General features: G+C 51.0%; 1 protein-coding gene across 2 annotated transcripts in view; it reads left to right on the forward strand.

Moving 5' to 3' along the window:
* Positions 1 to 15,633, forward strand: part of LOC119952869 (myosin phosphatase Rho interacting protein) — a 626,433-nt gene that overhangs the window by 310,656 nt on the left and 300,144 nt on the right. For both annotated transcript variants that reach the window (XM_038776448.1, XM_038776447.1), the window contains exon 7: positions 9,002 to 9,452. In XM_038776448.1, the coding sequence (XP_038632376.1) occupies positions 9,002 to 9,452 (451 nt within the window). The remainder of the gene's footprint in view (positions 1 to 9,001; positions 9,453 to 15,633) is intronic.

The following is a 15,633-nucleotide window of genomic DNA, read 5'->3' on the forward strand; positions in this document are numbered from 1 at the left end:
TGACCACACAACCAGTATGTTAGCTGAAAAACACAGTTTATTAATAACACAAGACTTGTATCTCTATGCAATAATACACGTGGCTCCGTACTAAACTACACCTAACAACTAAGATGACCTTTACTTAACTTCAGGCGACCAGCACTGTGCGAGATAAGGCCTTTATCCGGGTCCACGTGGTCGGTTGGAAGTCTTCAGGTTCCTCTCGGCCGGGCTTGTCCTTCAGGTAGCGATCGCGGGTCCTTGAACTTGGCTAGTTGAAATGCTGCAATTGGTCGCACACAGGCTGGTCCAAAAGAGACCGATCGCTAGTGCGCAGACCTTTTTATCCTTCGTCTCTTTCGCGCCGTTTTGGGTGGTCCTTACTCAAGGTCCAATGGATCGATAAGGTTTTCAATCACCCTTATCGATCTTAGCCAATTATGGGACAGATACCTCGATGGCTGTGAGGGTCCTAGCTATCATTGTCCCAGGCACATAGACTAGGTTAGTCTGCTATCGTTGATGGTCCTTAATGCGAATGCTATTGTCTTGGAGAAAATGGTAATTGATTCTCAATGGATGCAAGTTTCAGCCAAATCTGGTTTCTTTGCACAATACTGAGGCTGTGTACCTGTCTGTGTCCTAAATTGACCACAATTCCCATGGTCCTTTGCAGGTGGCCATTTTTCATGGCTACAGTAATGATGGCAGTATGGAGACCGAAGGGACATGCCCTGCAATGCCTCGCCAATGCCCACCTATGACTGGATTAAGTTCCACAGTGCCGCTGCCATTCCCATCTGAGAGCGGGACATGCCCCGCAGCACCTCATTGAGGTCAGCCTAGTACTGGATCAAGTCCCCCAATTCTGCCGAGGCCCTCAGCCATGGCCATCACCGACTGTGCCACACCTTGGACACCTTCACTCATACTGTTGACGTCGTGCAGCAGGCTCTCCACTGCGGTCACCACCCCAGCAGTGTTGGCCTCGGAGAAACGCATTGCGTGCGACATCTCCTGCGATCGTTAGGTCTGGGACTCCTCCAACCGGTTATGGACCTGCTGGAGTATCGCTGACATCTCCATCTGAATGTCCCGGCTGTTGCCTAACTTCTCCCATCAGCTCCAGGTTAGTTCAGCATCTGGCTAGACCCAGCTTGAACCTGGGATCCAGCAGATGTCCGGCTGCAGTCTCGCCTGGGTGTTACTGCCTCCACCTGATGTTCAATAAGCACCTGTGTGGTGTTCACTAGATTGTTCTCTAGAAGCTTGACCACTAACGTTCCTACCAAAATGTGTCACTCTGCGCTGGTGGACGGCGGGGGATGACCGCTCTGATGTGTCGATTATGGCATCGTCGAGCTCTCCTCCGAAGTGGTCTCATGAAAATGAAATTAAAATCGCTTATTGTCACAAGTAGGCTTCAAATGAAGTTACTGTGGAAAGCCCCTAGTCGCCACATTCCGGCGCCTGTTCAGGGAGGCTGGTACGGGAATTGAACCGTGCTGCTGGCCTGCCTTGGTCTGCTTTAAAGGCCAGCGATTTAGTCCTGTGCTTCATGGGAGGCAGATGAGAAAGATACCAGGGATGGGCTGGCGCCATCGGCTGGAGGACCTGCTGGAGAATGAACAACTGATCGGTGGGAGGTTAGGTCAGACTGAATGGTAATAACCGCTCATGTTTGACACGTCCTTCGGGTGGAACCCGGTGGATCCTCACCTGCGGCGTGCGCCAACCTCCACATTGGTGACTGTTCTGTCCTCGGCCACCCCATCACCTCCCAGGGCCCGTTCCTCGAAGGTCATGAGGATTCTTGTGTCAGCACCCCTCCGCCAGCCTGGGCCCTCTCCAGGCCATTGTGGGAGAGCTTTTCCTGCGGAGACACAGAGAGCATTCTTCGCTGCATGTGTGGTTCACGGGGGTGGGGGAGTGTGAAGAGAGGGTTGCGGGCTGCTTGGAAAATTGGGGTAGGGATGGTCACGTGGTGCGGAAAGGTCTGTGGGGGGAGGGGGGGGTTGCGATTGGAGTGAACTCACCCATGCTGTTCAGTGTAGGTCTTTGGCCTTCTTGCAGCTGTGGAGCGCAGTTCTCCAGATCATGCTTCCCGAGCTGACGGCAGTTGCCACTTCGTCCCAGGCAGCACTGGCAGCCCAGTGGCTCACCCTCCAGGACCCTCGGGGGAGCAAAATATCCCTCCTGGCCTCGACTGCATCCAGGAGCCTACCCAGGTCCATGTCTCCAGACCTTGTGGCCGGTTGTCCCGGCGAGCTGAGTGAATCTAGCTGTTTAAGTGCTGCTAATCTTGATAGCGGGGGTGCTGACGAGTGCGGCCACGGCGAATCGACTGGCAAACCTTCATTTGCAGCTTAAGCCACGGGGCCTCGGTAAGTAGACCAATTATCGCTGCATAGCGATGCCGGCCTCGCTGGGCTGAGTGCTGGGAAGCTCACAGCAGTTCCCGCTCTCATACTTAGAAATCTTTCCGGAGAAGCCTGGCATATGAACACATGCAAGTTCATAATCAAAGATCCCATAGGTCCAAATCATACCCATTGCTCATTATTTCTTACTACTTTTTTTTTTTAAACGCATATTATTCAAACTTGTATCAAAGTAGGTTACAGCAAATAAACACCCCGGGAAACATTCTTCCCAACATTCAACTATACAGTTTGTACAGATTTCTCTCCTTTTTCATCCCCCTGCGCCGAACAGCTCCTCAAACACGATCACAAACATCCCCCACCTTTTCTCAAACTCCCCTGCTGAGTCCCTTAACTCATACTTTATCATCTCTAACTGCAGGAAGTCGTACAGGTCATCCAAACATACTGCTACCCCCGGTGGCGATGCCAACCGCCACTCTAGCAAAATTTGTCGCCGTGCAATCAGAGAGGCGAAGGCCAAGGCATCGGCCTTCCTCCTCTCCATGAGCTCCGGCTTCTCTGAAACCCCAAATATCGCCACCACAGGGTCCAGGTCCACTCCATCCTCCACTATCCTGGCTAAGACCGCGAACACTCCCGCCCAGAATCTTTTCTATTTTTCACAACCCCAAAACATGTGCGCATGATTCGCTGGCCCCCGCCCACACCTCTCACTCATCTGCTACCCACTGAAAGAACGCACTCATTCTCGCCCGAGTCATTTGCACCCTGTGTGCCACCTTAAACTGTTATCAGGCTCATCCTTGCACAAGAGGAGGTCCCGTTTACCCTTAGCAGTGCCTCACTCCATACTCCCCAATTGATCTCCATTTCCAACTCTGCTTCCCATTTCTCCCACATCCGGAAGCAACAGTCGCTCCAGCAGGGTGTATCCCGGCACTCTAGGGAACCCCTTCCAGACCTTTTGTGCAAAGTCCCGAACCTGTAGATACCTGAATTTACTACCCCTCGGCAGCTCGACCCACTCCCAAAGCTCCTCCAGACTGGCGAACCCTTCCTCCAAATACAAATCCTTCACCTTGACCAGCCCCACTTCCCTCCACCTCCTGTATACACTATCCATCCCCCCGGCTCAAACCCATGATTCTCGCACAGCGACGATAGCACCGACATCCCTTCCACCTTAAAATGCCTCCTCAGCTGATTCCATATCTTCACCGTGGACTGCACCACTGGGCTCCCTGAATACTACTCTGAGCCATTTGCAATGCTGCCGTCACCATAGCCCTCAAACTAGACCCCTTACAAGATTCCTCCTCCATCCTAACCCACTCTACCCCTTCTAATTCCCACCACCGCCACACCTTGTCCACATTCACCGCCCAATAATAATGATAATAATGACCCCCGCTGCCTCTGTCGCAGGGTCCTCCCCACCCTCGGCACCTTCCCCGCCCATACAAAGTCAGAGATGATTGTGTCCACTTTCCAAACAAAGGCCTTTGGTATAAAGATCGGGAGAGCCTGAAAGATAAACAAGACCCTCGGCAGAATATTCATTTTCACCGCTTGGACCCTCCCCGTAAAGATTAAGTGCAGTGTATCCCACCTCTTAAGATCCTCCCTGGCCTCCTCCACCAGCTTCGTTAAGTTCCACTTATGGAGCCCCGTCCATTCCCTCGCTGCCTGAATCCCCAAGTACCTAAACCTATCCCTCGTTACCGTATATGGCACCCCCCCCAAGTTAGCCTGCTGTGCCAGCACATACACCGGGAATACCTCGCTTTTCCCTACATTCAGCTTGTATCCCGAGAACCCTCCAAACCTCCCCAACAGGCCCATAATCCTTCCCAGACTCTCAAACGGATCCAAAACATACAGCAGGAGGTCATCGGCATAAAGTGACACCCGATGCTCCCTCTGTCCCCTCATTATCCCCTGCCACTCTGCCGACCCCCTGAGAGCCATCGCCAATGGCTCTATGGCCAGCGCAAACAGCAGTGGTGACAGCGGGCACCCCTGCCTCGTATCCCTGTGTAAGTCGAAGCTTCGTGAGCTTATATCATTTGTCCTCACCCTAGCTCTTGGCGCCACATACAGCAACTGCACCCATGCCACAAATCTCGGCCCAGACCCAAACCTTCCCAAAACTTGGATCAAGTACCGCCACTCCACCCGATCAAATGCTTTCCCCGCGTCCATGCACACCACCACCTCCGGTACCAGAGCTCTCGATGGATTCATCACCACATTCAACGGCAGTCTTATATTAATCACAAGCTGCCTGCCCTTCACGAGTGCTGGTTGATCGTCTGCAACCACCCCCGGGACACAATCCTCCATCCTCTCCACCAACAACTTAGCCAATACTTTCACATCCGTGTTCAATAGTGATATGGATCTTTATGACCCAGATTCCACCGGATCCTTCCCTTTTTTTGGGATTAGTGTGATTACTGCCTGCTTCATCGTGTCCGGCAACTCCCCCTTCTCCAGTGCTTCATTAAACGCCCCCAACAGATGTGGTGCCAGGTCCGCCGCAAATTCCTTATAAAATTCTGCCGGGTACCCATCCGGCCCAGGGGCCTTCCCGGACTTCATACCCCTGATACTATCCAGCAGCTCTCTCAGCCGCAGGGGCTCCTCCAATTGCTGCCTCTTTGCTTCCTCCACCTGGGAAAATTCCAGCTCGTCCAGAAACCGCCCCATGTCCCCCTCCTCTCTTCCTGGGCCTGCTTCATAAAGTCCCTGGTAATACTCTCTAAATGCCTCATTTATCTTCCCTGGCTCTGACACCACATCCCCAGCCCCAGACTGGATCTTCAATATTTCCCTGGACGCAGCCTGCCTCTGCAGCTGGTACACCAGCATGCGACTCGCCTTCTCCCCATACTCGTATTGCACCCCTCTTGCCCTACACAGTTGCCCTACTGTCCTCCCTGTTGTCAGCCTGTCAAATTGCCCCTGCAACTTTTTCCTCCTTGCCAATCCCTCCAAGGTGAGCACCCTCGAAAATTCCCTGTCCACCTCCACTATCTCACTCACTGGACGGTCATGTTCTGCCCACCTTTCCTTATTCGCACGAACCGTAAATTATATAATTTCTCCCCGGACCACTGCTCTCAGTGCTTCCCAACAAATGCTCGCCAACACCTCCCCATTCTGATTGAACTCCACATAATCCCTAATCGGCAAATGCACCTTATCACAAAAACCTCCTTCCGCCAACAACCCTGAGTCAAACCTCCACCCCGGCCTCTGCTCTCGTCCCGTACTGAACTGAATATCCAGCCAGTGGGGTACATGGTCCGAGATAACTATCCCTGCATACTCTGCCCCCTCCACCCCTACCAAAAGTCCCGATCCACTACAAAGTAATCAATCCCCGAATACTCCTTACAGACGTATGTAAAGAAGGAATAGTCCCTTCCACCTGGGTTCTGAAAGCGCCATGGATCCACCATACCCATCCTCTCCATAAGCCCCCCCCCCCCCCAGCTTGCTTGCCATTCGTACCCTACCCATCGACCTCGGGCTCGATCTATCCACCCTCGGCTCCAGGACACAGTTAAAATCTCCTCCCATGATCAACCTGTACGTGGCCAAATCCGGAATTGTTGCCAGCAACCCCCTCATAAAACCCACATCATCCCAATTTGGGGCATACACATTTACCAACACTACCGGTGCCCCTTCCAATACTCCACTCACAATCACATACCTCCCACCTGGAACCCTCACCTCCTTCGCACTCCCAAATCCCATTTTTTTGCTCATTAAAATTGCCACGCCCCTCGATTTCAAATCAAAGCCTGAGTGAAAAACCTGCCCGACCCACCCCTTCCTTAACCTAACCTGGTCCTTCACATGGAGGTGTATCTCCTGCAAAAAGACAACCCCCGCTTTCAAGCTGCTGAGGTACGCGAATACCCGCGACCTTTTAACCGGTCCATTCAGTCCCCGGATGTTCCACGTTACCACCCTTACCGGAGGCTTGTGCCTCCAATCCCCTCTACCATCCGTCATCTTCCCTACTTAACTCCTGCCCCTTTAATTCCACTCCATACCTAGCCCATCCGAGATGGCCCCTTTCTTCGCCCTAGACCATGTCATCTCTCACCCCAAGTCGCGTCTTAGAATCCCCCCCCCCCCACCCGATTTTCCCCTTCGGCCACCCCCCTTGGCCTTCTCCCCCACCACCTCACTTGGGTCACCAGCATAACCTGCTAGCGTGGCTGCCCCTGCCCAAAGGCAAATCCTAATGACCTCCCACTCCCTCTTTTCTGCCCCCCCCCCCCCCCCCTCCCCCACTCCGCTCAAAGAAGGCAGCCTCCTGCTGGCCTTCCCACCCCACCCCAAACAAGGACTTCTCCTGAACTCCAGGTAGCCTTCTCCAAAAGCAAGTAAACAGATGTTAAACACAAACAATCCCATAAAACAGAAGGGGGGATGGGAACATCCATCCCCACATAAACTTTTCATCCCTACAACTCCTTACAATTTCAACATTGAACAGAAACCCGCTCCCTACAAAAAAGGCGAAAATCCCCCAATCCTTACACCCACTTCAAACATGCTCCTGACCATTACGTAGTGCCAGCACCCTGGTTCCCAAGCATTGTCCACTGAGTTCTCCCCCAGTTTAAGCTCCTTAATTAAGTCTTCGGCCGCTTCTGGGGTCTCGAAATAATACACATGGCCTAGGAACGTCACCCATAATTTCGCCGGGCAGAGCACCCCAAACCTGATTTGCCACCTTGGCCTTGTTGAAACCTGCCCGCCATTTTGCCAACTCGGCTCCGATGTCCTGATAAATCCAGGCGTTATTTCCCTCCCAGTCACAGCTACGCTTCTCCCTGGCCCACCGTAGAATTTTCTCTTTCACCACAAATTTATGGAGTCACACGATCACCGCCCGCGGCGGCTCCCCAGCTCTTGGCTTTTGCCTCAGAGACCTTTTGCGCTTGGTCCACTTCAGGGACCTTATCTACACCGCTTTGCCACCAGCCCCTCCAGCTTCTTCAAGACTTACCTCGTGGCACTCACACCCTCCACTCCTTCAGGCAGACCCATTATTCGCAGGTTCTGCCTTCTCAAGACATTCTCCTCCTCCACCTTTGCCTTCAACGTTTTACAGAGGTCTCCTAGGATCCCCACCTCCACCTCCAGAGCCGCCACCACAATCGCTGTGGTCCAAGATCACTCCTTCAATCTCCCGAATCTGTGACCCCTGCACCTCCAAACACCTCTCCATCCACTCCACAGTACTCTTCAGGGGTGCCACAGCTTCTACAATGGCCTTTACATGATCCTCATGCATTTCTTTCCTCTGCTTATGGAATTCCTCCTTGATAAAAGTCATCAGTTCCTGTATCTAGGGCCTTGCAGCTTGCCCCTCCCCACCTCCATGCTGGAAGAAACTGTCTGACGCACAAGACTGTTTCAACATGCCAGCCAAACCTCTCTTCTGCCGGGTCCGGTGATCAGAAGATCATAGATCATAGAATTTGCAGAAGGAGGCCATTCAGCCCATCGAGTCTGCACCGGCTCCTGGAAAGAGCACCCTACCCAAGGTTAACACCTCCACCCTATCCCCATAACCCAGTAACCCCACCCAACGCTAAGGGCAATTTTGGACACTAAGGGCAATTTATCATGTCCAATCCACCTAACTTGCACATCTTTGGACTGTGGGAGGAAACTGGAGCACCCGGAGGAAACCCACGCACACACGGGGAGGATGTGCAGACTCCGCACAGACAGTGACCCAAGCCGGAATCGAACCTGGGACCCTGGAGCTGTGAAGCGATTGTGCTATCCACAATGCTACCGTGCTGCCCTGTTTTTTTTTATTCTCTGGAAATCAGTATCATACCATTCCAGAGAAAAACTACTTCTCTAACATTCACCTACACCTTTTGATCAAAATTCCCCCTGGATCTGGGTAAAAAGAGCCCCTTTGAACAGGAACAGCCCTTTGTGTCCAATCACTCCATGGTCACAAGCGGAATTCCCATTGCTCATTATTTCATGCACATTGTATATTCTGTCAAGAGAGTGCATGCTGAAGGAGCGACATGATGCAGAGTACACTCCCAATGTGCTGGAAATGTAGAAATTTGTGAGCGCACTAGCACATGATATGCAGTTTACATGGTTATTTACATAAAATAGTCATTGATTCCTTCACTGCCTCCAGGGTCATTCTATTATTAGTATTTCAGCATGAAATATGAATAGTATACAGAGAATATTTGTTGGGGTTGATGCTCTGATTTTTAAAAATATTTTGCTTTAGAATATTTGCAATCAACATTTGAACCACCCAAACCTTGCCCTTATCCCATGTCTTTTTTCTGTATAACTTCCTCCTTTCCAAAATATGAATAATGGAGAAATCTCCATGGTTTCTCGTGTTTCTGATATTTTGAAATTTCGTGACTACTGTTTTGAAATGGATATATCAATAGCTGCTGCATGAATATTGCAGTAAACCTTTTTCGTTGTTCGTGAGAGGGAATAGATTCAGAACAAATTCAGGTGGATCTTAGGGCTGTAAGACCTAATTTTCAATGGATTGTTTACTTATTTAATCATGACATCTCTTTTGAATTTAATTTTTCTTCAAACAGGCAATGTCCATCCCCTTGATGTTGTTTCTGATCATAGTTCTGTTAATGGAGATGAGGTGGATAGAGGAAGAATACTGCCCCTTGACCAGCAGAAGCAAGAGGTGCATGGCCTTTCACCTACCAGCAGTTCTTCCAGCAGGCATGGTATGGAACCTGGTGGCATTCCTCGTTGCCCATCACCTGTGTACAGCGATCCTTTTCCATCTGCTAGCAGCCTGCTATCCAATGGCTCGCATATCAGCGGATCAATGAGCTCTTTGGATTCGGAAACAAGTGGCAGCACAGTAACAAGTACAGACAGTCACCATGCTGAAGCTATGACCAGCAGAGTCGACCATCCACGAGTCAATAGAGAATTTTATGAAGCTGAACTCAGAAAGGTGGGAAAGCGGACACGAATAAGGAGTCCAGAGAGAGGCGAAGCAGAGCAACCAACGAGACAAGAAGGAAGGTACTGATAATCCTTTCTTCTTTTGTAGTACTTTACTTAATTTTGTAATAATAAATGTTGTATAATAATAAAAAAAAAGCTAAGTAAGGGGTAGAGAATCAATTTATCTTATTTGCCTATTTTTTGAAATGCATATAATTTATGTTAAAATGTGTGCACAAAATAATTGAATATGTTGCAAAGAATATTTACCAGTGTATCAATCAATTTTAAGAACCGTTTGTTCCGTGTTCCCACATGCACTCAAAAACTGACATCAGGTAATTTTATTATGATTATAGCCAACTAAGACAGTTTGTAAGCAATAGAATATATGGTGGGTTATTTTTATTTCTGCTGGCAGTTTCCTCAAAATAGGTATGCATTTTGAACTCATGCCAAACTACATTGGGCAAAAATCGCTGTCATCCTTGATTTGCTCCATTTTTCATCTTCATATAGTTTTATCATCATTAGGATCATTGACACCTTGTTCTTTTAACTTACAAAATACTTTTGAATGATTTAATTCGTCCCCCTCTTAACCATCGCAATCAAGATTAATTGTGAAAAGTTTCTTAATTTTTTTTTTAATAAACGTTTTATTGAGGTATTTCTTTGGCATTTCAACAGCAACAAAATCAACAATATACATAACAAGAAAAATCTGAACATAGTGCAAATTCCACCTCCCTCTCCCACAAGTCTTGCCATTACTTACCCCCCTAACCTATGCTAACCTAACCCCCCCCCCCCCCCCCCCCCCCCCATTTCTGTTGCCGATTAGTTCTCTTCGAGGAAGTCGATGAATGGTTGCCACCTCCAGGCGAACACCAGCAGAGACCCACTCATGCCGAACTTAATTTTCTCCAGGCAGAGGAAGCCTGCCATGTCTGAAAGCCAGGTCTCCGATTTCGGGGGCTTTGAGTCCCACCTAACCAGCAACATACGCCTCCGGGCTACCAGGGAAGCAAAGGCCAGAACATCTGTCTCTCTCTCCTCCTGGATTCCTGGGTCCTGCAATACCCCAAAAATTGCCACCTCCGGACTCATTGCCACCCTCATATTTAATACTGTGGACATTGTGGCAGCAAACCCCTGCCAAAATCCCCTAAGTTTTGGGCATGCCCAAAACATCTGGACATGATTCGCTGCCCCCCGCCGCGCATTTCGCACACATGTCCTCCACCCCAAAGAATCTGCTCATCCAGGCCACTGTCATGTGAGCCCGGTGAACAGCCTTAAATTGGATCAGGCTGAGCCTGGCACATATTGCGGTAGTATTGACCCTTCCTAACGCATCCACCCAAAGGCCCTCCTCTATCACTTCCCCCCGCCAGCTCCTCCTCCCACTTTCGCTTCAGCTCCTCGATTTGAGTCTCCTCTGAAGCCATAAGCTCTCTATATATGTCCGAGACGCTCCCCTTCCCTATCCATCCTCTAGAGACCACCCTATCCTGAATCTCCCTTAGCGGCAGGAGTGGGATGGTTGGTACCTGCTTCCGCAAAAAGTCCTGTACCTGTAAATATCGGAATTCATTTCCCCCAGCCAATGCAAACTTCTCCTCCAGCGACCTCATACTCTGAAACTTCCTTCCAAGAACAAGTCCCCCATCCTCTCAATCCCCTCTCGCCGCCAAATTCAGAACCCCCCGGGGCAAACCGATGTTTATCGCAGATTGGGGACCACACCAATGTACCCTGTGCTCCCACATGTCTCCTCCACTGCCCCCAGACTCTCGGGGCCGCCACCACCACTGGACTGGTGGTGTACCGCGCCGGTGGGAACGGCAGGGGTGCCGTCACCAATGCCCCCAAACCTGTGCCTTTACAAGAAGCGGCCTCCATGCGTACCCACGCCGGCTCTCTCTCTCTCTTCCTCTTTCCCCCCCCCACCCCCCCCCCCCCCCCCCCCCCATAATTAATCCCGGTCAAAGGCTTTTTCCGTTTCCATCGCAACTACCACTTCAATTTCCCGACCTTCCGGGGGCATCATGATCACGTTTAGCAACCTTCTTACATTGGCCACCAACTGCCTACCCTTAACGAATCCTGTCTGGTCCTCCCCTATAACATCCAGTACACAGTCCTCAATCCTAGAGGCCAGAATTTTTGCCAGAGGTTTGGCAACCAAGTTCAGCAAGGATCTCGGCCTATACGAACCACACAGCTCCGGGTCCTTGTCCCTTTTCAGAATGAGCGAGATCATGGCCTGTGACACGTTTGGGGTAAAATCCTTCTTTCTTTGGCCTCGATAAAGACCTTCAACAGTACCGGCCCCACTATTCCGGAGAACTTTTTATAGAACTCGACTGGGTACTGTTGCTCGTTATGCTCTCCTTAATTTGCTCTGTTTTAATTACATTTGCTCAAGCGTCGCCAGGTATCTTTCCGATACCGCCACAAGGTTCAAAACCGAATACTGATCAAAAAGACTCTATACACCATTGAAGTTTGAAATCAATGCACATTTATTTACACACACAGTCAATTATTACTCATGCACAAACACTACTCACTAAACTACAACTGCTACTAAAAGCCTATACTTAGATTCGGGTGCCCACTCAGTCAGAGGAACAATGGCCGTTGTCCGGTTCTGAGGCTGCTGGCATCGAACTGGTATGGAATAGTAGCTAGGAGCGCCTATCTCGTAGCGTGCGTTGACCTTAAACTGACTTGGATGGTGCTTGGCTGGTCTCGCGTCGCTGAGAGCTAAGGCCAAGATGAAGGTGAAGAAGAAGAGAGCGATCTGTCTTTGGGGACTCCTCTTTATACCCCAAAGGGCTTCGCGCTCTTTTGGGCGGGCCCTGATCTTGGCCCCAATTAATTGGACCATGTCCCAATCATTTGTATTGATTCTCTCCAATAAAGGGGCCGTTGCTTGATCACTGGGCGGGTCCTAGGTGACCGTTGGCCTGCCTTTGTTTTAGTCTCCACTGGCGCTGGGGAGTCTGCTCAGGTACCGATTGCTTAAATGTTTCTCTTTTGTCCCCGGAGATAGCTCATTACTATGCTAATGGCTTCTAGTATCAGTTTTGTCTGGGAGCTGCAAACTCCAACAGGCAAACCTTGCACCTGATTGCTTCCTTAGCACTGTCCAATTTTCCCTTTACTCTTCGCAAGTGTCCATTTTGAAATCGGGACGTGGCCACCCCAAGTGGCTACAGTACCCGTCCGGTCCCGGGGCCTTACCCGACTGCATGGCCTTCAAACCCTCCACTATCTCCTCCAGCCTGATTGGGGCCCCCAGCCCTTCTACCAGCTCCCCATCCACCTTCGGGAAAGTCAGCCCATCTAAAAAGTGCCTCAACCCTCCGGCCGTGCAGGGGGTTCCGACCTGTACAACCAACTATAAAAGTCCCGAAAGATCTTGCTGACCCCCGCCGATTCGCCAACTAAGTTCCCATTCCCGTCAACAACTTTCCCTATTTCCCTAGCTGTCTCCCTCTTTCTGAGCTGCTGTGAAAGCATCCTACTGGCCTTCTCCTCGTGCTCGTAAATTGCCCCCTTCACCTTTCTGAGCTGTTCCACTGCCCTCCCAGTGGTTAATAAACCAAATTCCGCCTGCAGCCTCCGGAGTTCCCATAACAGCCCTGCCTCTGGAGCCTCCGCATAGCTTCTACCCACTCGTAGAATTTCTTTTACCAGTCTGTCCGTTTCTGCCCTATCCATCTGTGAGCCCAGATCGAGATTAGCTCTCCTCTCGCCACTGCCTTCAACGCTTCCCAGACTACCGCTGCTGAGACCTCCCCCCGTATTGTTTACCTGCAGGCTGTTCAGCATGCACTTCCTCAACCTCTCGCACACCTCTTCGTCCGCCAACAGCCCCACATCCAACCTCCATTGCAGGCGCTGCTTGCTATCCATACTACCTGCAGGTCCACCCAGTGCAGAGCCTGGTCCGAGATCATAATTGCCAAATACCCAGTGTCCACCACCCCGCCAACAGGGCTCTGCGCACAACAAAGAAATCTATCTGGGAATACACCTTGTGTACGTGGGAGAAAAAAGAAAATTCCTTGGCCCTCGGCTGCCTAAATCTCCATGGATCCACCCACCCCCAATCTGCTCCATGAACCCTTTCAGCTCCTTTGCCATTGCTGGCACCTTGTCTGTTCTCGAGCATGACCGGTCCAGGCATGGATCAATAACAGTGTTGAAATCCCCACCCATAATCAACCTGTGCGAATCCAGGTCCGGAATCTTCCCCAGCACCCTCTTTATAAAATCCCCATCGTCCCAATTTGGAGCGTATACATTGACCAGCACTACCTTCATACACTGCAGCTTGCCACTAACCATGATTTATCAACCTCCCACATCCGGGATTATCCTCCCTGCCTCAAATGCCACCCGCGTGTTAATCAGAATCGCAGCCCCTCTTGTCTTTGAATCCAGCCCCGAGTGGAAAACCTGACTAACCCAACCGTTCCTCAACCTGACCTGATCCACTACTTTAAGATGTGTCTCCTGCAGCATCACCGCGTCCGCCTTCAGTCTCCTCAGGTGCGCAAACACACGTGCCCTCTTTACCGGCCCATTTAGCCCCTGTACATTCCAGGTGACCAGCCTAGTTGGGGCGAAAGTGGCCCGGCACCTCTCGCCGGTCAGCCAACCCCTTTCTTGGGCCCGCCTCTAGCCTATGCACCACACCTCCTCCGGCCCGCCCCGCGGCGGCCCCCACCCCTGACCCCCTCAGTGACCTTCCATCGAAGTCCCTCCCACGTCAGCAAAACCCACCCACCCCCCCCCTCTCCCAACAACACTACTCTAAATCCCAACCCAGCTAATAAACTAAGCATATACACACCCACCCACTGTGCTTCCATGAGCTAGCTCACCCAGCTGGCTTGATGACCCCCGCCTCTGGAGCCAAGAAGTCTCCCACCCATTGTTCCCCCGCTCCCCTTCCCCCGCTTCTGTAAACAAGTTCCCTCATCCAACAATCGCCAAACACCCCGCAGCAAGAAAACACAAAAAACAAAAGCACCACCCACCGAAACCCAGACAGGCACGTCACCATCCCATCAAAGTGCACATCAATAACAACACAGAAGATAAAACACAAAAGGAACATTGCCAACATCTACCCCGAAAAAGAACCAAAAACGAAACGGAAAATCGACTTTCCACCCCCTCCTTTCCTTTTCCCCTAAACAGAACTCCGAAAAAGACTGACACAAAACAATACGAGAAGCCATAGTCAATTTAACAATAGAAAAAAACCCCAAACACCAGCCAAAAAAAAAACGAGGGGGAGAAAAGAAAAACAAACAAAAACCACCAGAGAGAAACAGGAAAGGAAAAAGGGCCCAATATAGGCCAACATATTGTCACTTGAGTCCAGAAGTTCTCAAACACCCACCAGTCCTTTTTCTTTTTGCAAAGTCCAGTGCCTCATCAGGCGACTCAAAATAATGATGTTGGTCTTCATGCGTAACCCACAGACGCGCCAGGTACAGCAGACCAAACTTCACCTGCTTCTTAAAGAAAATCGCCATGACTTGGTTGAAGCCTGCCCTCTTCCTTGCCACCTCCACGCTCAGGTCCTGGTACACCCGCAGGATGCTGTTATCCCACTTGCAACTCCGCGTGCGCTTGGTCCATCGAAGAATACATTCCTTGTCCAGGAACCTGTGGAATCTCGCCACCATCGCCCTCGGAGGGTCCCCCTCCCGCGGCTTCCTGGCAAGCGCCTGGTACGCCCTGTCCACCTCCAGCGGTCGGGGGAATGCCCCCTCCCCCAACAGCTTTTCAAACATACCCGCCACGTATGCTCCAGCATCCGCTCCCTCAGCCCCCTCTGGGAGCCTGACAATTCTTAAGTTCTGCCGGAAGGACCGGTTCTCAAGGTCCTCTACCTTCTCCAAGAGTCTTTTCTGCTGCTCGCAGTAGCATGGTGGTTAGCATCAATGCTTCACAGCTCCAGGGTCCCAGGTTCGATTCCCGGCTGGGTCACTCTGTGTGGAGTCTGCACGTCCTCCCCGTGTGTGCGTGGGTTTCCTCCGGGTGCTCCGGTTTCCTCCCACAGTCCAAAGATGTGCGGGTTAGGTGGATTGGCCATGATAAATTGCCCGTAGTGTAAGGTTAATGGGGGGATTGTTGGGTTATGGGTATTCAGGTTACGTGGGTTTAAGTAGGGTGATCATTGTTCGGCACAACATCGAGGGCCGAAGGGCCTGTTCTGTGCTGTACTGTT

The sequence above is a fragment of the Scyliorhinus canicula genome, chromosome 18 (genome assembly GCF_902713615.1).
Source record: "Scyliorhinus canicula chromosome 18, sScyCan1.1, whole genome shotgun sequence".
Lineage (NCBI taxonomy): Eukaryota > Metazoa > Chordata > Chondrichthyes > Carcharhiniformes > Scyliorhinidae > Scyliorhinus > Scyliorhinus canicula.